Source organism: Anabas testudineus, chromosome 4, assembly GCF_900324465.2.
Source record: "Anabas testudineus chromosome 4, fAnaTes1.2, whole genome shotgun sequence".
Classification (NCBI taxonomy): Eukaryota; Metazoa; Chordata; class Actinopteri; order Anabantiformes; family Anabantidae; genus Anabas; species Anabas testudineus.
Window position 1 is genome coordinate 12,705,732 of NC_046613.1, and position 25,223 is coordinate 12,730,954.

At 41.2% G+C, this 25,223-nt stretch overlaps 1 protein-coding gene across 1 annotated transcript in view; it reads right to left on the reverse strand.

Moving 5' to 3' along the window:
• Positions 1-23,293, reverse strand: part of LOC113152626 (voltage-dependent R-type calcium channel subunit alpha-1E) — a 41,199-nt gene extending 17,906 nt beyond the window's left edge. The window contains exons 1-18 of the mRNA XM_026345987.1: positions 23,195-23,293; positions 22,912-23,051; positions 11,408-11,511; positions 11,134-11,292; positions 9,729-9,919; positions 7,642-7,745; positions 6,163-6,278; positions 5,865-5,918; positions 4,742-4,783; positions 3,149-3,244; positions 2,743-2,949; positions 2,466-2,578; positions 2,168-2,280; positions 1,843-1,974; positions 1,296-1,365; positions 1,026-1,143; positions 555-622; positions 242-333 (exon numbers count right to left, since the gene is read on the reverse strand). Of these exons, the coding sequence (XP_026201772.1) occupies positions 242-333; positions 555-622; positions 1,026-1,143; positions 1,296-1,365; positions 1,843-1,974; positions 2,168-2,280; positions 2,466-2,578; positions 2,743-2,949; positions 3,149-3,244; positions 4,742-4,783; positions 5,865-5,918; positions 6,163-6,278; positions 7,642-7,745; positions 9,729-9,919; positions 11,134-11,292; positions 11,408-11,511; positions 22,912-23,051; positions 23,195-23,287 (2,012 nt within the window). The 5' untranslated portion in view covers positions 23,288-23,293. The remainder of the gene's footprint in view (positions 1-241; positions 334-554; positions 623-1,025; positions 1,144-1,295; positions 1,366-1,842; positions 1,975-2,167; positions 2,281-2,465; positions 2,579-2,742; positions 2,950-3,148; positions 3,245-4,741; positions 4,784-5,864; positions 5,919-6,162; positions 6,279-7,641; positions 7,746-9,728; positions 9,920-11,133; positions 11,293-11,407; positions 11,512-22,911; positions 23,052-23,194) is intronic.
• Between the last annotated feature and the right edge of the window lie 1,930 nt (positions 23,294-25,223).

Here is a 25,223-nt window from a genome sequence, read left to right on the forward strand (position 1 = left end):
TAAGTGATCTTTAGCCTCCATCACTAACTGTTCTGCACAGCGTAGTTTCATTAGTAATCCAAATCTACAGCACCAAGACGCAGCCTCCATTAGCTGGAGGCAACAGCAACTCAGAAGTGTTGGCGTTGTGGGCTAGTCCTACAGAGGCACTGAACGAAGGAAAGAGGGAGGAAGAGGTGAGGCGAGAAAGAGGGAGGAGAGGTCAGCCAGAGAGAGAGAGAGAGAGAGAGAGAGCACTTACTCTGAAGACATGAAGGAGGACAACGGTCCGACCTCCTTCGCCTTCTGGAGAGCATGCTTCTGGTTGAATGCCGCCTCTGCTTCCTCTTCATCCTGATCAAAAGAGGAGAAGAGCAAAAAAGGCAGGTGAACAACTATAACATATGTGAGTTTAAATAATTAAACAGAGTCGCAGTGATGAAAGCAGAAAAGACAACGCTCACAGAATGGAGACAGTGTAATTGCTAATTGATTTAGCAATTAGTTTTGCTGTGGGAGTAAAGGCGTGCAGGCATCTTTCAGGTAAAGGATTTTTGGTAAACACTTTTTATTACCTTGGTTAGTTCCTGTGCATTTGCAAGGTTATCCACAGCAATGGCCAAGAAGACATTCAGCAGAGTGTCTGATCATAGCCGAATCAAGGACTGACCTCCATGTAGAGAGATAAATAGCTTTACTAGATGAATCCACTGAAAATAAACAATGCAACCAGCAGCCACTAAGCTCTTGTTAATAATCTGCTGGTTCTAATTTAGCTCTGTGGTAATTCACTGTAAAACCACAGCAGCGTTTTGTTGTCAGTCCACCCCTGAGTTCAGCTGGTCTGTATGATGTAATCCAAGAATAAATTCACAAGCACACACACTCAGCAAACAAGCTCCCACAGGCACATTGTTATTTTACTGGTTTAAAGAGCAGTAAAGAGATGGTACATCCTACTGGAACAAACATTAGTTTACCATACTAGATTACAAGCCAGGGCTACCTGGCAGTATGCTCTTCAAAGTAGGACTAATAAAAGATACAGTTTCCAAACAGCGTGAGAACTATAAAGTAGATGGAAGACCACATGCCGGACTTCACTCCTCCTTGAGAGCGAATGCCGTTGTACATCACCTCGTTCCAGTCCTCTCCAGTCAGGATCTGAGAAAACACGCCGATAACAACACACAAACACAAACAGACGCAGTGTTATCTAGAGAACTATCCTGAGAGTCACAGTCATAAACTTAAAATTACATTTTCTGTGTATTGTGATTCTCTGTAATAATTCCTTTGTCAAGTACAGAGCAGACCTGAAAGACGGTCATGATCGCTGCAGGAAAGGTGTCAAAGTTTGTCGGGGTGTAGTCTTCAAAGATAAACCTGTGAAAAAGATGTGTATGGTTCTTAAAAAGCAGAGTCACATGTACAGTTTTAGAATATTTTTGAGTCAGATTCAATCCCCCTCTTTTCTGATTTGCTGGCTCATGATTTTCTGATCTGTGATCTGTATTCTAAAGAACAGGTCATACACAAGTGACAGCTTTGGGGAAACAATAGCTGCAGCAACAAAGGCAAAATGAGTCTTACTGTAAATATCAGACAGTCTCTTGATGTGAGGGAAACAGTCATTAACAATCTACTCTCTACTCATTCAATAAAAACTAAAGAGGCCCCTTTGTTTGTAATTGTGCATTTACTGGAACAATAGGAAGTGGGAGACAATTCGGGAGACAATTCTTCCAGACTGATCACATACAGTATGCCTCTCCCTGTTCTTCTCTCTATATCTTTATAGATTTGCAAGGTGTAATACACAAACCTCATGACTATTCTGGGACTATTTATTGTTGCCGTTACCTGCCACCAAAGAGCTGCATGCCAAGGAGTGCGAAGACAACGATGAAGAGGAAGAGAAGAAAAATAAGAGAGATGATGGACTTCATGGAGTTCATCAGGGAGACGACCAGGTTTCTCAGAGACGCCCAATATCTTCACAATGACAAAAATAGCATGTTAGTGAAAAGAAAGAATAGTTTTGTTTTATTTTATCTTGTAATGTTGTGGGGTTAGCCCTCTCTTAGGTTGTTTGAGTTGTAAATAGTTCAGACTAAATCAATAAATCAGTACGTATCCCAGCTTTAGGTCAACAGTAAAATTCTCTAAATAGGAGAAAGTGACTAACTTGGTGATCTTGAAGATCCTCAGCAGACGAAGTGCACGCAGGACACTGATGCCAAAGGAAGTGCCAGGCCTGAAGAAACCCCACAGCACTTCAAAGATGCTGCCAACAATTACCTGGGGAGATAAGTAAGGAGCTGACCTTTAGTTAAAACACACAGTAACAAGCCAAAGCACAACAACAGCAATGACAAGGTGAGATGAAGGAGGGAGACACATGTGATATAACAGAGGGGAACATGTGGGCAGATGTGGCAAAAATCTATGAAAAGAAATAATCGAGATGCAGACTGAGAACTTACACTGCAGTCAAAACAGTTAAAGGAAGAGTGGAAGTAGAGGCGCGGTCCCAAACTGTACATCTTCAGGAACATCTCAGTCAGGAACAGAGCGAGAAACAGGAACTCTGCATAGTCTGGAGCAGCAATATAAACAAGCACTGACATTTTGAAACCTGCTTGGACAATTATCATAAAGCAATGATTTCCAGAACCAGTGATTACAGAGGTGACAAAGGTGCATTAACTTCCTGAGCACTGCTGATATTTCATGCTGCTACTTAAATGAAGTGTGACTCACAGAGAAAGTTGGACAGCCAGAGGGGCTGGTTGTGATGAACAATGGCCACACACAGTGTGTTGAGAGCCACTAGGCCGAGCACTGTCCAGTAGAAAGTGTGTGTCTTCACCACGCGGCGGATGGAGATCCGCAGAAGACGCTCCTTCCGGCGAAAATAGGCTGTAGGACCTCTCTTTGTGCTCCTGATATTTCTAGCCATGGGGATACCTTGGGGGAAAATGAAGAAGTAGAAAGTATCAGTCTAACACTTTCTGCACATGTTGATACCCTGAATCTCAAACTGTGCTCCCCGCAGTATGAAATATGCGTACCCTTGTCTGCAGCAGAGCTCAGTGGGCCCTCCTCAAGTATACCTTTATGCACTTTGTGTGTTTATATTTATGAGTCTGTCCACACTCCCACTCACCCACAGAGGAGATATCACCATACTGTTCCTCCCCTGGTTGCCCTTGATGCACCACATCCACGCCTCTCCTCTTGATGGTGGTCGCCCTCTTCAACACTGTGGACAAAGCACGATGAACATAAAAAGTAATAATTCAAGCCACGTACAGTTGAACCCTTTCATGCATAAATTATGAGAACTTCAGTCAAAGGTGTTTTTCCAGAGTGTTTTTATTGCATGAAAAAAACAATGCAATTGATTTTCTTTTACTTTTTATGGAGTAAATAATTTATGTGCATTAGACTTTTTAACAAAAACAATAAAAAAAAACAAAAAAACAATAGCAGACAATTATATTTTGCGTGAAAGCTAGGAAAATAATGCTAATCTGACGTCTCCCCACATTTTACCATGTTCTAATACTTTTCATAAATGTTGAACCCAGACGCTGAGCGAGTTTCTGGGATTTTCTACAAAAAGACTAGAGAACTGAGCACTATGCATGAAAGGGTTAACTGACTGAGAGGGTGACACAAGGCTGACTTCTGGGCAGCATGACTGCAGTGAGTACATTTTTTGTGTTGACCAGATTATATTGGATCGCTGAACTGGCTTTTGACTTTTTGCTGATTGTATATTAATAAGACCCAAAAACTGCCTTGTGCATGATCACCCTCACATGTTATAGTCATCTATAAAAAGATTCAGGCAGTATGCAAGAGTGGAAGCTGATAATGCAATGAAGAGATAGTGATGAGGAAAATGATGAGAAGGAGTCCCAGTGTCGGCCTTCTGCGTGACAAGCTACTGCCTGTGAAGTTTTAGCTGAAAGGGAAAGCTGAGCTCATTAATGCTGCAGTTGAATGAGATAAAAATGACAATTTAATGTCAATGTACTGATCCAAACAACTGAATGCAAACCTTCTGCTGCTATTTTATGATCTCCGTCATGGCAAACCATGCTCCAAGGCGACATGACGATCCATGCATCTCTTATAATTGAGCCGTGTTTGAGTGCTGCCATTCAAGACCAGGGCCCACGGCGTGCAGTGAGCACATGCTGACGTGAGTGTGATGAGTGTGTTTTGACCTTTTTACTGATGTGTTTAGGATTTGATCCTGTTCCACTCACACTTATCCACTACCACCTGATCTACTTGTGGTCAATATTTGCTAGGAGACTCTAATATGGCGCTGTTCAAACTCACACACACACACACACACACACACACACACACACACACACACACACACACACACACACGCACACACAAACAACCACATGCTTGTTGCCTTTCAGATCAGTGGTCGCTAAGGCAACCGCAGTGCGCCACCTTTCTTTTCAATCAAAGCTATCAGAGCTTCCACATTTATTTCCATCACAACAGCTGGATCTGTGTCTACTACAGAATAGCATTGCACAGTTTATTTTTTACCCTGCGAGAGTGGTAAAATAGACTTGAACAAGGACTTCCTTTAGTTTTTCTATGTGCAAGTGTTCGTACAGTGTGTGTGTGTGTGTGTGTGTGTGTGTGTGTGTGTGTGTGTGTGTGTGTGTAAAATAGGGTGGTGGAGTTGTTGTAGGAGAGAGCAGAAAAAAAGGACGGTTCTCACCATAGGTACCACCTGTACTCCACTCTGGGAGCCTCCTGAGAGCTGCCAATCAATCAACATTTAATAAAAGCCCTGCTGGTTTAGTGAGGAGGAAAGGTCACAGTAGAGTTGAGAGGGTCAGAGCAGATACTCAGCTGTCTGTGGGACACCATGATAGTGGTCGATTTAGTGCTATTAGTGCTAATGCTGTCTGTGTGGCATTGAGAGTGGTAGACATGTAAAGGTGCAACACAGCAGTAACAAAATCTGGACAGTTCACATCCTGCATTTATATACTTTACAGTGTTTACACTTTAAAGTGTCTACAACCATGCTATAGCAGTGTCAACAACAATACTAAAGTAACATTTATGACTGTACGCCCACTGTTGAGCACAATGTTAGGATACAACACACATTTCACTGACACTGGATTTCCATAGAAATGTTCACCATCTTAGTTTAACATGTGTTAATTAATAATCTAATCAGCTATGTACAGCTGCTGATGGGAAAATACGTTTTGCAGGTATCTGGTCATAAATAAATGTTTCACTGTATAACTAACCCATGTTCACCATTCATCTTAATTTTGTGCATTAGCATGTTAAGACTAGTTTATTCTTCCTAAACACTAAAAGCACTAAAAGTGTAATTGAGGCTGATGGAAATATCATTAGTTTTGTCAGAAACTGAAAGAAAGGCCTTGATGGTGGCGCAAATCTCACAATAATCCCCCCTAAGGATGGAGACAGACAGGATGTCTAATGTGATTAGGACACATAACCTGGGAACCATGAAAGTCTTCACATGAGTTATTGGCAAGTCATCACCTTGAGATATTTAAATCTGCGCCAAAGTGGTGAACTGACTGATTAAATGACACTGCCCTCTCTTGACTAATGGTAGCAGGATCAATCTGGATAATTCAGCTGTTGCTCCTAGTTCTGTATTAAAATCTTAAAAAAATGTGTATCAAGCCTGAAATAACAAACAAATAAGCAGCACATACTAAACAGGATATGCCTGAACAGCTTTTATGAAGCACACTGCAAGCTTAAAACTGAAACCGAATGTAAAGCAATATGAGGCTTGAAGATAATGTATGTTTTTAATGAAACTGGGAAAATAAAAAATCTCTTACCATCAAGAGCAGAAGGTCCAGCATTTTTATTCTCCTCAGCAAGCATCACCTCCTCTGGAAAACACAAAGTAGAATCAGAAATGAGCAAACGGCTCAGATGGAAACAGACATACTGGAATATGATGTAACTTCATTTCCAGCTCAATTGTGGTTTAACAAACAGTTGACTGGCTACAGGTTGCATCAGTTTGTTCCACAATCAACAGAATTAGACGTTTTAAGTGAAATATTGATTTTCTTTTTCTCATCAGGAGCCACATCTCGGGTCCCCCTGGGGTCTGATGGGGAGTAAAGCCACCTGCTCTGTCGATCCATGCTCGATAGCCGTTGAGCTCTCTCTCAATTTGCTGCTGGCGTCTCAGCTTCATGAAGGCCCTGCGGTTTTCCACCCTCTCTCGCTCCTTGGCAAATTCCCTGAAGAAACAAACCAAACCACGTCATTTATTTACTCTATGACAAAATGGTCAGTGGGGTAAATCATTCCTCCTGGAAATCACTGGGGGAAAATCTACTGCTGCTATTGTTGTCTGGAACAAAGTCCCTCTTGTTGTTCAATCAGGAGAGGAGAGGAGAGGAGAGGAGAGGAGAGGAGTGCAGAGGAGAGGAGAGGAGAGGAGAGGAGAGGAGAGGAGAGGAGAGGAGAGGAGAGGACTGTCTATCTTCTTTAACTGTGCAGATAATGACAATGGATCCCCAATTAACCTTCCTGTAAAGCTAATGAGCTTTGACAACATGTACTGAAACTAAAGGATTTGTCAGGACAGTTGTGCCAGCCACACTACGAATCAGTGAAAAAGCCAGTTACAACTGACAGTTTATCTTGCTAAATCAAAAGGACTATAAACCCAGCTGTAACCCATTTAACAGGATGCCTTTAGAGGATAAATAAAACAAGTTGGTACAATGAGGAACGACTAAAACACCTGGCAAATCAGCCAGAGAGACTCTTGAGGAATTCCTTAATTGGAAGATACGAGATTAGGCAGCAGAAAAAATTAAAAGCTATGTAAAGTAGGACATATCTCCAGCACATGTACTTCCAGAGACTGCTCATAGACTGTTTACCATTTGACCTGTCACTATGTTATTTTTACAGATAAGCTACAGAATATATTTGCAGCTCTCTGTAGAGTACACTGTGCACTTCTTTAGTTGGTGTGCTTAATGTGCATTAGTAAACGTTCTCTCTCTCTCCTCACACCCCCTTCATGCCTTTTTACTTTTCATCTGTTTCATCTTATTTTATTTTTGTATTCTTATTATTTCTAACTGTGATAAATACAGTATTGTTTGACTACAACAAAGTGAAAAAAAGTCAGTCATAAAGTCAAACACTTCAAGTGCATCACCACCAAATGGCCAACAAAGTAATACATTTCTCAGAGTAACCACATCAATATTTTACAACTTCCAATTATGTAAAATCCCTTAGGGGAGGTACAGTACGTGCAAACAATGCCTAACATTGAGCACCCATACATGGTGAGGTGCAAACAGGTTAATCCATCAAACTGAAAAAACGAAACAAGACAAAACAGTAGAATGTGGTTTATTCACCAAATGCTTTGAACTATCTTGCCTAAAGTTTTCTATTGACTGATCTCATATTTAACCTTGACCAATGTAGACAGTTGTACAAATGTAATGGACACCTGGGACCTGGAGACAGTTTGAGCTTAGCAAACAGAGACGTTACCCTCACATAAATTTTTATAATTTCTTTTATGGTTATTAAAGGACAATGAAGTACATCAGTTACATCAGAGAGTGAACTCACCCAGAGAGGACTCCCAGCACAAGGTTCAGGACAAAAAAAGAACCAATGATGATCAGGGGGATGAAGTAGAGCCAGTTCCAGCTGGGGCCCAATGCATCGTCAGCCTGAAACATCACAAAACAAAGGTGTAAACTCGGTAAAAGCAAGTCAGACTTGAGCGGACTCAACTCATGCTGCCACTGGGACCCAAGACAGAAATACACAAGTGTAGGTGTTGAGGTGACTGCTGAGGGTTCAAGACAGAGTGCAGGCAGGACACCAAACAGAGACATCATGTGTATCGATCTGCTGCAGCCTCACAGAGAGAGTGTGGAGGAGAGTGGAGATATTCAGTGAACAGCTACTGTATGAAACCAAAATAGTACTAGCTAACTGCATCTGAAGCACCTGGACTCGAGATAGTATAGAACATATATATACACTGCATACAGTATACCAACAAATGTATGTCTGCAAAAAAAGAGTTTCTTTAGTATGTGTGCATGCACTGTACTGTAGGTGTATGCTCACTGGCTAGAGCAAACGTTATTATAGTCAGTCTGTATGGTCAGCATCGCTCTCTTTCCTCTGCCCCTCCTCATTCCTCAGTAAAGCTCATTGAGCATCGCTTTAGACAACATAATACAATCATTCTGGCAAATCGTCTACCTTCATCCGTCTCAATAAAAATTGAAAGAGCAGACAGCTGACCACAAATTCCACCCTACAGTAGCACAGCAGTGTGTGTGTGTGTGTGTGTGTGTGTGTGCGGGACAATGGCTGCTTCTGCGAGACAATCTGAGGTAAGAGGAAAAACAATCTGGAACAAAGAAAAGAATAGATCTTTTCTAATCATTGTACTCTGGGCGCCTCTCTCACAGGGTAGTAGTAGTAGTACTTTTAATAAACCAGATACAGATAATACAGATAGAGATGGCGGCACCAAGTGTCTGAATTTGGAGAGAGGGTATGACATGCAACATGGAATCAAACCACTGATGTTGAGCACTAACCAATTTTTATGTATATAACTTGTACACACATAATGAGACTGATATTTTCCTGGTGGCTTCTATTGTGGTACAGTTTTCGTCCAAGTGATTATCTGAAGAGAATTGTGTAATTCTGCTCTGCTGAAGCAAGAGGTGAACATGATTGGACTTGATTTGTTGGATGGTCATGCAGGGAACAGCTATATCAAATTAGCAAATGGTGCCACTGCCTGTCCTTCTGTCTACATAATGTCTGTGTGTGTCTGCCTGCTACTTTCACTCTGACGTGGACGCCCATGAAGCACAGTGCAGCATTTCATCCCCGGCTGACAGTCACTGTGTCAGTCAGGAAGAAAATGACATTATTACTCGTTTCAGCACTGATTACTTGAACACATCTCTGTGAGACTCAACCTGATATACAGTGTTTACTTGTTTTCTTTTGAATTACAAAAATAATAAAATAATTATTTAACATTTCATCTAGAAGGCTCACGAAAGGATGTTTTCTGGTGTTGAACTTGGGAGATAAAAATGTAAACTCTCTCAATCAGTTCTCCCAGTTACTCCTGCAGAAAAACAGCATTTGTAGCTCAGCTTGGAAATTAATTGTCGCTCTGAGGATGACAAAACTATATATACGCATGATTGCACTAGAGACAAATTATTTAATTATGACGAGAACTTGGAATAATTAAAAAACACTTAATTGTTTTTAGATGATGTCTTCCAGAAAAAGGAGAATACAAACTACTTTTGGGTTTTGAGTAAAAGCTCTTTCATTCTACTCATCATATTCATATCTATACATAGAAGTTCTAATGTTGCAAGAAGTTATTCACGAAGTTAGTACACTAAAAACAAAACACAGCCACCAACTTGATGCTAAAATCACAACCCAGTAGCCTGATCCCTACACTCTCCTACAGCAGGAAGACAGTTTCAAAGACAGAAGGGTGCAGGGTCAGTATCCATCAGTGCACTGGAGCCAAAACGTCTTCTTCTGATAAGGGTCCAAACTAGTCCAAACTGTAACCAAACACTGCCTCATGCCTCAATAATTTGCAGCAATCCAGAAAAATACTGAGTGTCATATGTATGTGCCAGCTGTCTTACATTGTAGAGTACAGTGGTCCATCCCTCCATGGTTATACACTGGAAGACAGTGAGAACAGCAAACAGGATGTTGTCAAACTGAGTAATTCCATCATTAGGGCCAATCCAGGTATCGGTGCAATTGTAGTTGGCCGGACACTGACGTGTGCCACATGGGAACTCAAACTCAGATGAGTCCACCATTTCGTTTTCTGCAGAGAAAAGTGCAAAAATAGAGAAGAAATGTAGAAATACAGCGTGTTACATGTCAACAGACAACATATTACACCAGTTGAATGAACTGCAATAACCCCTGGAATCACAAAGTCACTACAGTGAAACTGTAGTAATCCGGGAAATTTGAAATCCATCATGCCTTTAACAACAATTAAAAACATTTCACCAAAAGAATGACGTGTCTATATGAACAGTAACGTGACCGGCCAAAGAAAGGAAATATTCACTGCAGTCTGCGTTATCTAAATGTCCATTCAGCCTCTGTGTGACGGGGAACAGCTTGGAGGTTAATGACAGCTGTGATTGGACAATAAACCATTGTAGTGCATCGTATTGTTGGTTTAATTATACAGGACAACGCTGCCTGTTTGGTTTGATCAAGTCCCCAGGTGCAGCCTGACATGCACGTGTGAATGCATTTCTGATTCTGTCAATGGAGCTACTACATAAAGAGCTACGTCAGAGTACAGGAGACATGCACACACATAAAATACACAATAAACAGCAGTGGAATTGAGTTCAATCCTTGTCTTTTAACTTTTGTGACACTATTTGCAGACCGAACCGTCCCAAAATTTAGTCTTCATCTGTTCACGTTTATACATTATTCACAACAATTTTAAGTCTTTTCTACAAATTGCTTTCTTTTGTTTCATTCGTGCCATCAGTGTGGAGCAGAAACAATTTCCTGTTCTCTAATGCATTTTAAATTAGATTTTGGCTCAAGATGAATAAAATATTGGAACAAACAATAGTAACAAGACGTCAAATGGAGCACTATGATTTAAAGCATGCATGTGTTCATCTTAATGTGTTGCTGTTTAACGTACAGACTCCCAGGTTACAAAAGTCTTTATGTTTTCATTACATTATTTTATACTGTACTCTACTGTAGACTTAAGGACTTTAGACTTTAAACATACACTTTACTTTTTTAAACATGCTGGGCCAAAATCTCTAGCAGGTGTTTAATTGAGTTGACATGTGTTAACTGCACAGGTCATAGAATATGACTCACTCAGAACATCTTGTCTTGATTTGTAGTGACCCCTTCATAACCAGCCCCCAGTCAAAGAATAACAGGGTCACTGGCAGTAACTGGCCATACAGTATTACATGTACTGTAATATGCTTGTAGATGTTATGTGTGATGGTGTGATATAGAAATATTCAATGACTGTTTCTATACCGAGTATTCCAGGCTGTGGTGTGCAGGTACTGTGCAGTTTGCCGCTGTAAAACTCCAGGCCGATAATGGCAAACATGAGGATCGCGAAAAACAGGAGCAGGCCAATCTGCAGCAGAGGGACCATGGCCTTCATTATGGACTTCAGGACTATCTGCAGACCTGAAAGCGGAGAGCGGAGGCAGTGACGAGCCAATTTAATGTAGAGACAATGAAATTTAAATGTTGGCCTAAGCTGCAGCAAAAAAAGTTTTGTTATAGTATTTGTAGTACTCACTTGGGATGCCTGAGACCAGTTTGAGGGGTCGAAGTACTCGCACCGCCCTCAGAGTTCTCAGGTCCACTGAGATGTTCATGTGTGCCCCTGCTGCAGCCAGGATCCTAAACGAGCGTACGCATTCAAATGTTCACCCACACAAACGGAGAACAGAGAGAGAGAGAGCAGAACTGTCAGTGTCTTGCAGATGATGCACATGAATGCTACAATTTTACGCTTTCTAAGCTGTGCAGAGCTTCACACACACACACACACACACACACACACACACACACACACACACACACACACGAACACACTACGGCCATCACATGCAGTGATGGAGGACGGCTGCGGTGTTTAGATATGGAGTGTGAGGGCATGTGGGTCCCCCGGCAGGCAGAGAAAACAGAGAAAACAACAAGGATTTATTTGGGGCTTTTGGCTGTTTCCCTGTGTGTGGGAGGATGGCTGTGACAACTGCTATTTAGGAGGAGAACAAAGAAAGCAGCTCCATCAGGGGAAGGCAGGACACCTTTAGGCTGAAGAGAGATGAAGCTCACGGACAAACACATGCGTGGACACATCACAAACACATCAGCCCATTACCCCGAGTCCTTCAGAAGCCCAGTTTTTACTTTGTCTTGTTTTGCCTCCTCTATCCGCCACACACTGTAGATATACCTCTGTGGCCTCCACCTCTCAGACTGGTGAGGCAAAGAAAAGCATTGTCTGGTGATCTCCCCCCATGCCTCCTCATTAGTCTGCCCTCCTGCTTTCCTTTTCTCTCTTCTTGCCTCTACACTCCCATATGCTGCTCTTCATCCCTATGCCTTTCTCCTTTCATCTCTATCTTCCTCCACCAGTTTTTCACTCCCCTTACCAATTACATTTGTCACTTTGACTCTTTCTTTCTCTGCTTTTGCCATTTTCCACTGACCTGAACACGCATTTATTTGTCACACATTTCTCCTGGAGGCCTACTGAGTAAAGGATATGTTATTGCCCAGAAGGAGAATGGCACCACATGTAATTGCAAGACTCTGAAGTACAGAGCGTAATAATATTCTCCCAACTCTTTGACTATTACACAGCTCTTTTAGACAGCACAAACCAACAACTGCTAAGTAATTACACTCACAACACTCATGTTGATCACAAAGAGGGGGCAGAGATAAAGAAAGAACATACTTTAACAAATAATTTGTACTTTGACAAGTGGATTGTGTAAAAGCTAAAGAAACAGCAACACAGACCCAATTACATGTCTTTGATAAACTAGTGAGAATTAGTCCTGTCTTTAGTGTTAGGAGACACAGAGCGTCGTCTAATTTAATTAACTGAAGAAAGAATGAAAGAAGAGAGCCAACACAGAAAGAAAGAGAGAGAGAGGAGGAAAAGGACTAAAATAAATCACCATCATCCACACAAGTACAGAAATAGAAGTATCCTCATGAGTTTCACACCTCTAACTATCCCACTTTGGATTTTTTTTTTTTTACCCCAACCTCATCACCAACACTCTGCTTCTTCCAATTTTGTCTCCTTCTCCTTCGTTTTTCTCCACTCGCTCCCTCCGCTGCCTACCGTTCACTTCATCCCTCACTTCCTAAATCTCTCCATCTTTCCTCAGAACATTAGTCAGTCTTTGCTGCTCTTTAGTTGTTATGGAGACCAGAGGTTGAAGGGTCTAAAATAGGCTTCCTCGTTTAGTCCGCAGTTATTCAGTAGATGTCCTGGGCCCTGATTTTAATTGTTATTAAAATCTGTTTAGTAAATACAAAACAGGAAATAAAATGTTTGCTTGCTTTTTAAATTTTTTTTTATTTTTTTGGCTGCTTCTTTCAACTAATCAAGATTGGATGTTCTCTATCAAAGGCGAAAAATGTGCGTCTATTACTATTTTTAAACCAAACTGAAACATTTTGACTAAAAAGACATTTTAGTCAGATGAGACGGATAAAAAAAACATTTACTCCACTCTGTTTACTACTGCTGATTCCAAAGCCAGTAAACAACATTTCTCTCCATCGCAGAGCTTTGCCGTCATCCTTGAGACAGCTAAGCTTCACACTACTGCCGTCTGGTCATTGGCACCTCCTATATGACCGAGACAAGGAAGGTGAAGGTTGGTGACACAAACTGGCAGATTTAAAACAGCCGAGGGAAGCACAACACATGGCTGATTTGGAGCAAATCAACACTTTGGCAGACAATTTGTTTCCTCCCTGTAGTTTGTTTCCCTTCTGGACTATTCAGTTATCTGTTTCTTGTTTAGGTCTATTTTATGATTTTAACTGAATCGCTTGTGGTACCGAACACCAATTTCTCTGCAGAGGACATCGGTGGTCATGATGAAAGTGTGTTCTTGTGAAAGATGAAATAATAAAGACAGTCACCTGTTAATGCAATATTAATTACACCACAGTTAAAGTGACATACAGTATCATATCAGCAACAACCCTAAAGTCTAAGAGACCTAGAATGATAAGACCTACACACACGTTGATACAGTCAGGGACTCATCTGGTGGAGTTGGCTCTGGGCTTTGGATTGGTGAAGCACTTTATATAAACACGTTCACTAATATCAAAGACAACACACATGTGATTGTTTCCTGGTGGGTCTACAGGTTAATAAAGTCACTTTTAGTCATTATGAGCTGTCACAAAGAAAAAAAAAACCATTGTTCACTCTGCACATATCTCTGAGAAACACGCTGCGCTGAACCGAGCTGATGTCCTGGTCAGAGTTGTCAGCTGTGATAAGTGACTAACAATGACATACCCTGCAGAACTGACAACTCCCCTGTGCGTGAGAAATCTGTCGTGACAACCGTCGTGCCGTGATACTGATAACGTTGTAACTTATGCTCCATGTCACTGTCAAACTGTTAGTATGATATAAACCCACCTGGCTATTGTGATGGTTATAGGTTTACACCAAGTGTTATTTACACCCCTGCTCTTTGGTTTACGGGTGGTAAGGTGATTTTTTAATATAAATTAATATGGGTTCGAGAACGACTTGGGCATAATGTACTGTTAGCTGAAAACCTCCAGTGAACCCAGGAAACAGCTGATGTTTTTTTATTTATCATTTGAAGTCACAGGTGTTACAAGTAACATTAATGGTGCTTCGCTTTCATTACAGCACCTCCACACTCTGAGTACACTCATGTTCAAACTGGGCTTGATTCCTTGAAATGCCATTAATTTATTTTCCACTTATAATGGCAGAAAAACTCAGTCATCCAGTTTTCTAAAGGTGCTACTCAGTGGAAACTGGAGTTGCTTGACGTTTTCAAATATGTTTCAACATCCATTTGAAAAGCTTCAGCAGTTCTAACCTACACTGAATCATTGTCATTCATACAGAAAACTTAAACTAATAAACTAATATTTAGCATAATTTCACACAACTTCAACCCGATAAATCTAACCTATGAAAACAATTGTAAATGTACAGGGCCTTCAAGTGTCCCAGTGAGCCAGCATGCACAATACCACACTCCTGTACAGGCTCACCTAAATTAAATTAAGTTGTTCACAATGTTATTAATATGAATAAAACCTGCTTTCGATACAACACAGTCAAAATACATTTCCTGCAAAAAGTCATTCATATACACCTAAGTGCAGTGATTCTGTTTATTTAAATATAGACAGGGAAAAAAAAAGTTTTGTTGGCTTTACACCCAACAAAAAGCAATATACCAAGTCATATATAGTCATTAATATTTTAGTGTGTATAATCCAGCAGTGTTGTTTCTGTAGATTGCATCAGCAGGAAACAATCCTGTCAGAATACACACCATGAAACAGCAAACCTAAGCTGGAAAGAAATGCCCAAATTAAAACTAACACCAGAGAGAGACTACAGAGAGAGGACTGGTATGACAGAGCATTCACGTCAGAAGTCAGTGAAAGAAATGTATGTTTGAATTTCCTAAAGGAGTTTTTACCTCCAGGCATTAAGGAAACACATTTCCACTTCAGCGTGATCAATTAAAATAACTGCATTGGTGGCCCGCAGTACAGTGGGTGGTGTGTGTGCACAGCCACAGCGGATTGTCTTGACAGAATAAGGAATTGTGTGGAGCAACTCCTACAGTGCTGCTCTGGTTGGTTTAGTTGTTATAAGCCTCTCTGCCTCCCACAGTGTGCTGTCTCATTTTTAAACCCCCCCCCCCTCCGCCCCGTCTTTTTTACTCTCTCCCATTCTCTGTGAAACACTCACACAGAGCCTTAACACATAATATATCAAAGTTGTTATGCAAGATCAAATGTTCTTGCTCCTTATATCCACATTCTGAGATATTGTTGGAAATAGAGAGAGAGGGAGAGAGCTGTTTATTTTGTTGTTGGCGCACCAACTTGGAAAAGTTCACGCAAAACTGATAATGACATTGAAAATGACAACGTTACATAATATTATAATGAACTTCATGGACAGTAGGAATAAACTGCACGACAGGTTGTACAGTAGATGAGGCTGTACTAAAACGTTAAAGATGTAAGAGAATGTAAAACATGTAGTATAGTACTGAATATTAACCTCAATTTTGTAGCTTTAAGTTTGATAAAACTTTACCTTATTTAAAACAACATCACACAATTCACACTTTGCTATAGCTTGCAGCTTCACCGTAATAGCTCTGCTGTTAAAAAGCAGAACATAGTAGAGATGAAATTTGATATATATATATATATATAAATCTGTACGTACATTAATCTGCGTCTTGCAAACAGTCACAGCCAATTCAACATGCCGCTTACTGACAATGATACAAGTCTGACTTAAGGAGCTGTAGTGACACTGACAAAACGTGGTGTCTATAGAAATGCCTCGTGAAAATAAGGCATATATACAGTATCTGGATGAAGGCCACTGATCATTAACTAGATGATTTTGCTAATGGGAACATCCTTACTGTAATTTCCTGTCTGAGCCAGACTTATGCACAGTTTAAGGGAGACTTTCTATAGTTCAGCATCTCTAAATGTCCATAGTGTGTCTGCGTAATTTGCCGGCAGCCACGTGTTTCTCCATTCAGGTTGCAGTTAAACCTCAGTTTGTGATTCTGTGGCTACGTGAGACTTTATTGCTTCTCTGGTCTAAATGAAAATCCTCTGTCCACTGAGGATAAATTATTATTTTTGATTTTTTCTTCATTTTTTACCTCCTCTCCCCCTCCCCTTTACATCGCTCCCCTCTGGACACTCATCCATTTAATCTAGGTGCTTGTCAGAGGCACTTGCTCTCATAATTCTCTGCACCCCTGGCCTGTAACTAGGTAAAGAGAATAAAAAAGGGTGTTAGCTTAGCATCATATCAAGTCCGTATGTTTATGTCAGTCCTCTCTCAGTCTGAACTGAACAAGCTCTTTGCCACTTTGTGCTCTGTGTGTAGAGATGCTGGCCTGTGCTGTCGCCTGCTGCACCTCTACCTCCATCTATGTCTGTCTCTGAAACATGTAATTTAATTCTGAACTCCGTCTGAGGGGATTCAGTAAGAAAACTGTGTTCCCCTTGTGTTTCATTCATCTTGAACAAACGTCTGAATGAAAACTAATATATATAAAGTGTCTAAATTAAATTCTCAGAAAAGGGTTGCCTGCCTGAAATTAAATTTGTATAGACAAATTGCCAGTTCACAGTTGAAAAATGTTCCTTTGAATCTCAGATGAAGCTCTTTTCAGTTTTGGTAACTTACACTCGTACCTGAACTGAATTTAATTTGATTTGAGTTCCAGCTTACATCTGAACGGCTTTCATCTCAGTGTAGCACCTCATCTTCTCTGATCAGATACCAGACTAGACTGCATAAAGACCCTCACAGTTTTTGTTTCATGTCCCACTCAGCCCCTTTATAATGGCGAGAAGAATGGGAAGAGACAGGCCGAGTCTCAGGGGAGGCTACAGAGGGACGGAGCTTGTTAGACTGTCAATTTCCACCACATCAGCATCATTATTCACTGACTTAATTCAGGATCACAGCTAAAACACCACTTTTACTCTGAGGATGCCATTTGAATGTGACTAATCACACACTCCTTCTTCATCTTCTTCATGTACATATTCATGTTTCACTTTGTTTGATTTGAGAGACAAAGGCTTACGGAAAAGTAAAAGAAAAATGTTTCCAGTGTTGTCACACACACACACACACACACACACACACACACACACAAATATAAACAAAGAGCAGGTGTATAAATACACAGCTCCATCAAACTATAAGGGAAGACTCTGACAAATCTGTCCTGGTCTAATCGTGGAGATGCTGACCAGAGAAGCAGCAGGATAGGAGCCAGTGACAGCCTGACCTGGGGCGGGGTCCTCCGTCACCACGGTAACAGCTCAGGGGGACATATCCACCCCTGCTGTGTCTGAACTCATCAATTGATCAGACAACAGATTAAAAATGAGATTGGAGGAGACAGGTTTGTCTGTGTGTGTGTGCATGTGTGTGTGTGTGTGTGTGTGTGTGTGTGTGTGTGTGTGTGTGTGTGTGTGTGTGTGTGTGTGTGTGTGTGTGTGTGTGAGAGACAGTTTGATGAAGCCAGTACTAACAGGTGTACGACTGCCAAACAGACAGACGGTGTTATTGGCTGAAAGACATGCAGCAGTGGCACGTTTGGTACTCGAATACACCAGACAGGTTGTGGTTTCAGGATCCAGTGAGTCAGGTTCAGTGACTGTGTGTTTCTCTGAAATAATAATATCACTCAAATGTTGCAGCTCAACTTAACGACGATTTAGTATTTCTACCATTAGATCATGAAAGTTCTTTGTAAGCCTCTTGGTCTGTAGATTTAACAGTGACTCAACCTGTAGTGAAACATTTTGACCTAACAGGAAAGAAGTCCATATTTCTTATACTGCAATAGTGTCTTAAGATGGTTTCACTTCTAGGGAGCCGTCATGTCATTCATCTTTATCATCACAGATACAGTGAAATAAAATAGAAAGTAGCTCCTATTACCTGGACATGTCAATGCTCATACCAAGCTATTACCTGGTTATTACTTGAATTATTCCCAAGATATTATATATTTTTATTATCTACATAATCAACCTATAAGAGAAATATTGCTGATGTTCTTACTCAATGGTGAATAATCATTTTCTCAATATGTGATCTTGTCATTTCTACTAGATCAAAGACTTTTCGAGTCATCTACTCATGCAGCATCCTTCCCTCTCCTCTGTTTCCTTCATCTTTTATAAGACTGATGGAGACTTAAACTGCCCTATTTCCCCTGTCTTCCCCTTTCATCTGGTGAATGGTGCTTGTTATTTTTATTTCTGATGTTTCATTTATATTTCAGGCATTCACTTGGCAGCAACATTGCAATAAGCTTTAGTTTCCAAAGTAAAGAGGAAAAGGGCTGGGACCAAGTTGACAGCAGATTTAGCAGAATCACCCTGAATACAACAGCGTTGTGACGCTGGTTGAAATGCTCTTTTCTCCAGTGTCCTCATCTTTACTCTGATCTACTCCCTGTGAGCTAACTCCATCTCTCCCATCCCCCCGAGTGTCTGGCACATAGTGGTGACACAAACCCTTGGTGGGCGTCTCTCTCTGCCAACTGTTGCCAGTCTAATGGAGGGCTTGCCAGCGAATGAGATTGCCAAGGTGCCAATTAGTACGTACAATTACACATAGCGGCATCCTTCTTATTTCCTCCTCTAGCTCTTCTTTCTCTTTGTCTTCATTCCGCTCTATTTTCTACTTTCTTCCTCTTCTGGTATGTTTTTTCCTGGTTTTCACTTCCTTTGTAGACTCTGCTCCACAGCTTGCCATTTTAGCAAACTGTGTGATAGCCTGAGAAAACCCGCAGCCCCGCTATTCTAATTTCAGTCACAACAGTACTCAGCCACATGATCACAGCCTTTAAGGAAACAGCAAGTGCCATCTGCTTTTTCATACCGCCCTCCCACTCACTCTCTGTGTAATACAGGCCATCTTGAAACACCAAGGCAGCTTGCTGAGGTAATCATGGCCTCCAGCGTTAACACTGTTAGCAAATGCTTCCATAATTACACATGTTCACACATAACGTTGAGTGAGTCAGGGGTATCCACTGAGGAAAGGTTCACATGCTTGGTAGTCTGAGCTAACAGTCGTGTGTCATGCCTCCACAGGCTGAATTTTTCACAGTACAGTTAAATTAGATTTCCCGCCTGACTCAGACTGTAAACCTTCAAAGTGAACTCAGTTGAATCAACATCTCTCAACAAAGAATGAATTTCATAAGCCTACGGTGACAGACTTGAGGATTTACTGTAGCGATAATGAATTAAGTCGCATTAAATGATCCAGATATGACTTATAAGGTTGTAGTTTGGAGCTGAAAACAATTCTTTGTAGGTTTAAAAGGCACAGGTTACACCAGTGTGTGTAAGTAGAGGCCTTCGGTGCCCGGGACTCCATCAGGTCCAAAATCCACAGATGCCACTGCACACATCAACTGTTTTGATTTACTGATGCAGACGTTGTGCTGGTGGGCTCTGAAGTAGTAATGCAGTCCAAAAAGCTGAGACGACATCATTAATTTGGCACATTTCCATGTAGACCTGGAAGGTGAGGATGTCAGAGACACAGGTAGAGAGCCGTGTTCTGTTGAGAAAGCCCCTCAATCTGACTCTTCACACTTTCTCTATTACGTTTCCCACTATTCTATCACTTAGTCAACAATGTTCTGGAAACTGAAGACACATAGTTACAAGAGGTGAACAGAGGAAACTAGTTGATTTACTTAGACATCCACTGAATGTCACCTGTTAATATGGTCAGTGCCACAAACTTGCTTAAATTAGATTTTTCAAAACTAGTTTAGAATTGTTTCTTCTTCAAATTTACATGTTTACATGTACAGTATTTATAATGTGGTCTTAAACTTCTGGAAATCATTTTTATTGCATATTTATCCAATCTAGAATATGTGTCAGACAATTAACCTCACTGGACACTTGATTTAGGGGGAGTCTTTCCTTTTCCTGGACCCTTAACAAGGATCTAGGGAGAGAGGTCATAATATGTTACGTATGCACTTTAACCAACTAATCCACAGCACCTACTTCTATAGATGCTACTGCTGGTAACTCTATATGCAACTGTGAAGTTTCACTGTGTTAAAATGGATGAACAAATTTTAATTCAAATTTTAATCCAAAGTGAGTTTCACAGGACAAACTATATTAGATTTGGATTTTTTTGCTTGTAGCTTGAAGCAGATAACTTTGTGCCTGTGTGTGTGATTATGCCATGGGGGTGTCTGTGTTTGTTCTTCTAATTACTAACTGCTAAGACAGCACTGGTGAATCTAATATTATCATCTGATCTCATAACTCTCTAATAAGGTTGCAAACCTGGAATGAAGGTCCAGTGAGTGACTGGGTCTATTTGAATGTGAATGTGTGTGTGTGAATAGTCTGTGTTCAGAAATAAGGAGGAAGAGAGAGAGAAAAAGAGCGAGAACATTTTCATTAATTTATCTTTGCTGTGGCCAGAATGATAATTTAGGGAGGGGGATCTATCTGTAGCTCACTTCATCATATTGAATATTAATAAAATGACACCTGGAAGGGTATTTCAGCCAGACGAGTACGTCTCCTCCTTAAGTCAGCTCAAAATCAACCCACAGTACATAAAAGGAATTAATGCTGTTACTGTTTTCTGTGTGTGTGCTTGTCCTTTGTGACAGTTTTGGACAATATGCAGATATATTTAAATAGCTTTTCTTGGTGAGTCAAATGACTGTGTCTCAGCAAACACTGACCTCCGTATTAGAGGAAACCAACACATCAATAAGTATTGCCTGGTCAATATACGAAGCTCACTGAGTGGTAAAGTCTGATTACAGCATCTGTCACCCTTGGGAGAGCCTCCACAGTCTTCGGTCTCTGTCCCCATTCAGGCAGGTGTGATGAGAACAATCCATTAACACATGTCTGTCTCCCTGTGTTTTAATTAAGCTTCTAATTTTGGTTGTATAGTATGCCGCGGGGTTGGGTCTTCTCACCAGTGTCAAACGCTGACTGATCAACAGACCATGGAGACAGGAGACTCTCTGACCATACACCTTTGTCTACACTCGTCTTTATGCCACCCCTCCCTCGTATTTCTCCCACTACCTCATTCATTGCTCCTTTCTCCAACGGCGAGTAGAGTATCGTTAAGAAGCCGGAGCTCGGCTCATCAATAATTGAACGGCCAGAATCATGTAGAATTCTCAAAGAACCCTGTCTGCCACCCTTTGTACTTCAGCTTGAATTGATTAATATTTCATTTGTGTGTGTGTGTGTGGCGCTGTGTGTGGCGTTGAGGTTAATCTGCTGTCTCATCAGGTTGCTTCTTTAAAACCAGAACCATTTCCCCACTGTGCTGTGACAGTGAGGATCCTACCCCTCTTGAGAATGTGTTTGCTTTAAAATGCCCTTTAATATAGCTGCAGTGTAATGAATGCACTGTTAGTACACAGAGTGAAGTGATGATTTACAGGATGTAACCACTTCACAACAATCAGTAAGTGTTGTGGCCTCACTTTAACTCAGTTGACAACAGCTTCCAGCCACAGGTTAAAGCCTGTCGCTATACCTAGTTTCAAACTGAGACACACAGTATGCACTATAATTTCTAAAACAAATGTATTGTCTATGCCATATACTGAATAACACATTCTGTCAAAACTCCACAATGCAACATCTTACTTTTTACTGACATGTAAATTACTGTGGCTTTATACTACACCTCCATGACATCTTCTCTTCTAATTATTATGATTCATGTGTCAAAAATCTTGGTATACAGTACCAATCATTGAGATTATAGGGAGGGAGGGTGTTTGGACATGTTTCTATTGTACTAGTGTGTCACTTTCCTCCCAGTGATGTTTTAAATTAGAGATATGAAGAAAAATTAAGTTAGTTAGGAGAAACTACAAAATATAGGTGTCTAAGTAGTTTTCTATCACCAGTGTCATTTTGAGACAGAATATAAATGTATATCTTTATAAATCTGATATGTTGATATCATACACTAATCCTCATTTGGTCCTTAGCAGAGAAGTGAAGCACAGACAAACACATTAAGTTACCACTCAAAATGATTAGGGGTGAAGACTGAAGTGTTTTGATGGGTGAGAACCAGCCACAAGAAGAGGCCTCCAGTATGAAGGTTAATGGTATAAGAGAACATAGCTTTCCAGGAACAAGGAAACATTAAAGATAAATGTTACAATCATTTACTTTGATGCACGGTCGTCCTCAAAACCTCTGACATTTCCAATGCATATGTGTTATAGACCAATGATGAACAAGCATGTCCACTGTTGAGAAACCAAGTCTGATAGAAATCACAGTGAGCTTCATATAAAAACATTTAACAAGTAAAAGAGAACAAGAGGGCTGTGTTTCGAATACAGTGGGGGATCGCCAATCAATTAATCAATTCATAATCCAGTTTCACAGCTCTGCATCCAAATACACAGACACACAGACACACAGTGTTCGACTCACCCACTGAGGACCACAATGAAGTCCATGACGTTCCAGCCATTCCTGAGGTAGGAGCCTTTATGAAATACGAAACCCAGGGCGATGATCTTTATCCCAGCCTCAAAACAGAACATCCCGATGAAGTAGGGCTCTGTTTTCTCCTGTTGGTGCAAAGCAAGAGTCAAGTGAAGTATCAAAGGAAGCACTGTGCATGTTGAGCTTTTCTCAGGATCTATAGGGTCCATCAGAGAAAGTTTAGACTATTTTTAAGATTTGTGTGGGTTTCCATGTTTGAGTATCTCACCAGTCTCTTGGACATGGGTGTTTTGTCTTCTCCAGGCAGGTGCTGCTCCAGAGCCAAGACGATACAGTTTGCAATGATGGTGGCGAGGATCATGTACTCAAATGGAGTGGGAGCACGGAGTTAAGGAACTAACTTGTTGTTGACCAGTCTAATGTTAACTGTCAGGCACAGCAAAGTAAGTTAATTACACACATTAGTTTGTCTTTCATCAGTACTCTCCGGGCCCACTCGTTCCTCCTGAACAAACAGAACAAAATCTTGATAAATGTCTCATGAAAAAAAAAAAAACACAGTTGTATCGAGCTAAGAGTACTCAAAAAGTCGCTAATTTGGTAGCAGTGAGTATTTCCAAGTTAGTTTTTGTGGTATCAATCTAGAAAAATTAGTGTTACACTGCAAAAACGTAGCTCTGTGGTGCAGTGGAATAAACTCTATCAGGCTTTGACAATACAAGCGCAACTAGCTAGTAGGGTCAATTAATTAAGACGTGTAATAGGTGAAAATGTGATTTAGTGAAAGGAAAACAGACAGAAACAGAAAATCCTCTAAACAGATTCCTAAGTCACAGTCAAAACAGAAATATAATGGTGTCTATTTATTAGAGCGATCGTAGTTCAGAAAATGTGTGTACTGTAATGATTCACTCTAAATCTGTTTCTGTGATATCTATATAATACAGCATTTATTCTGTAAGGTAGATTCACATTCAGTGCAGGACTTGGTAAAAAAATAATTTGGCTAATTACAGTAAATCAAGTCCAGCAACACTGCAATTACAGTGTCATGTAAGCAGAGGTAGGCTAACATTAATTCCTCTGTATAAAACAAAATTAACCTGTCATGCTATAAGCCCTTGGGCTGTAGACACAACCAGACACAGGCTGCACCTTATCTGAGGTCAGCTGCAACAGACAGCGACGTGCACACTGGGGCAACAGAAGGCTTATCGAGGCGGGATGAGTGGGTGGGCCTGAGGCGTGATCCTATAAACAGGGCCACTCTTACTACAAGTTTTACAACCTGCTCTACGGGACCTGTGTTGGTTGTCAGTTCAACTCTTGCCACTCTGGGGTTGAGCTAAGCCAGCAGCGCGCTCTTTATCTAATGCTCTGCGTGGGCAGTCCCCTCTCTCCTGGTTATGTGCAGAAGAGGTAGGAAGGAAGAGAGCTTAAATCTGCAGAGAGGAGACAGTGAAGGAGAGCAGAAGGAAAGGGGGAGGCAGAGCGATAACAGGGAAGAATGACACAAGAGAAAGTGATAAGGGGGATGAAGGGTGATCAGTGGAGGAGAAGATGATGGTTATAGAGAGAGTCAGAAGCTTGAGAAACCGGTGGGTGAGGAGGAGGCAATGAGACCAAATAAGACTGACACCGGAGAGATCGATGTTGTGCTGGCAGCTGTACCCAGCAGGGTTACTCAGGGACATGTGAGCAGCGAGAAGCTAAATAAACAGAGCAAATACAATCGTACTCCCACCAGCCCGCAGAGGCTGAGAGACTTTCACCTAGTCTGTGTTACAGATTGACTCAGTGGTTGAAAGTTAATCGCCGAGAGATTCTGGAAACACAAAGCCGAGGCAGGCAGAGCATGAAAACCGACAACACGAGAGACAATATATCTGTCTCAGGCTGAGAGACATTGGTGAAGGTGAAGTGTGTCTGTTGATTTGATGTCCTCATAGCCGATAGCCTCAGCAGCAACCTGCACGCCACACCCTACATTCCTTCAAAGACACACAACAAACACGGAGAGTGGGGTTGGAGGCGGAGGGGGTGACGAGCCGAGGGCAGAGGCAGAGGGAGAGAGAGGTAAGAAGGGGGAGAAAAGAGTGAACATGATGACAGAAAGTGAGAGGAGAGGTATCCACGGCAACATGCTTCTCTCAGCCAAAAGTCAATGCTACAAGACGGTTACTGGGCGGCTGAACTATCTGTGGTTACAGACACACACACACACGGAGGCTGCAGCCCAATGCTGTGTACCAGGCTAATTATAAACACTACACGACAGATCTCGAACAATAACAGGT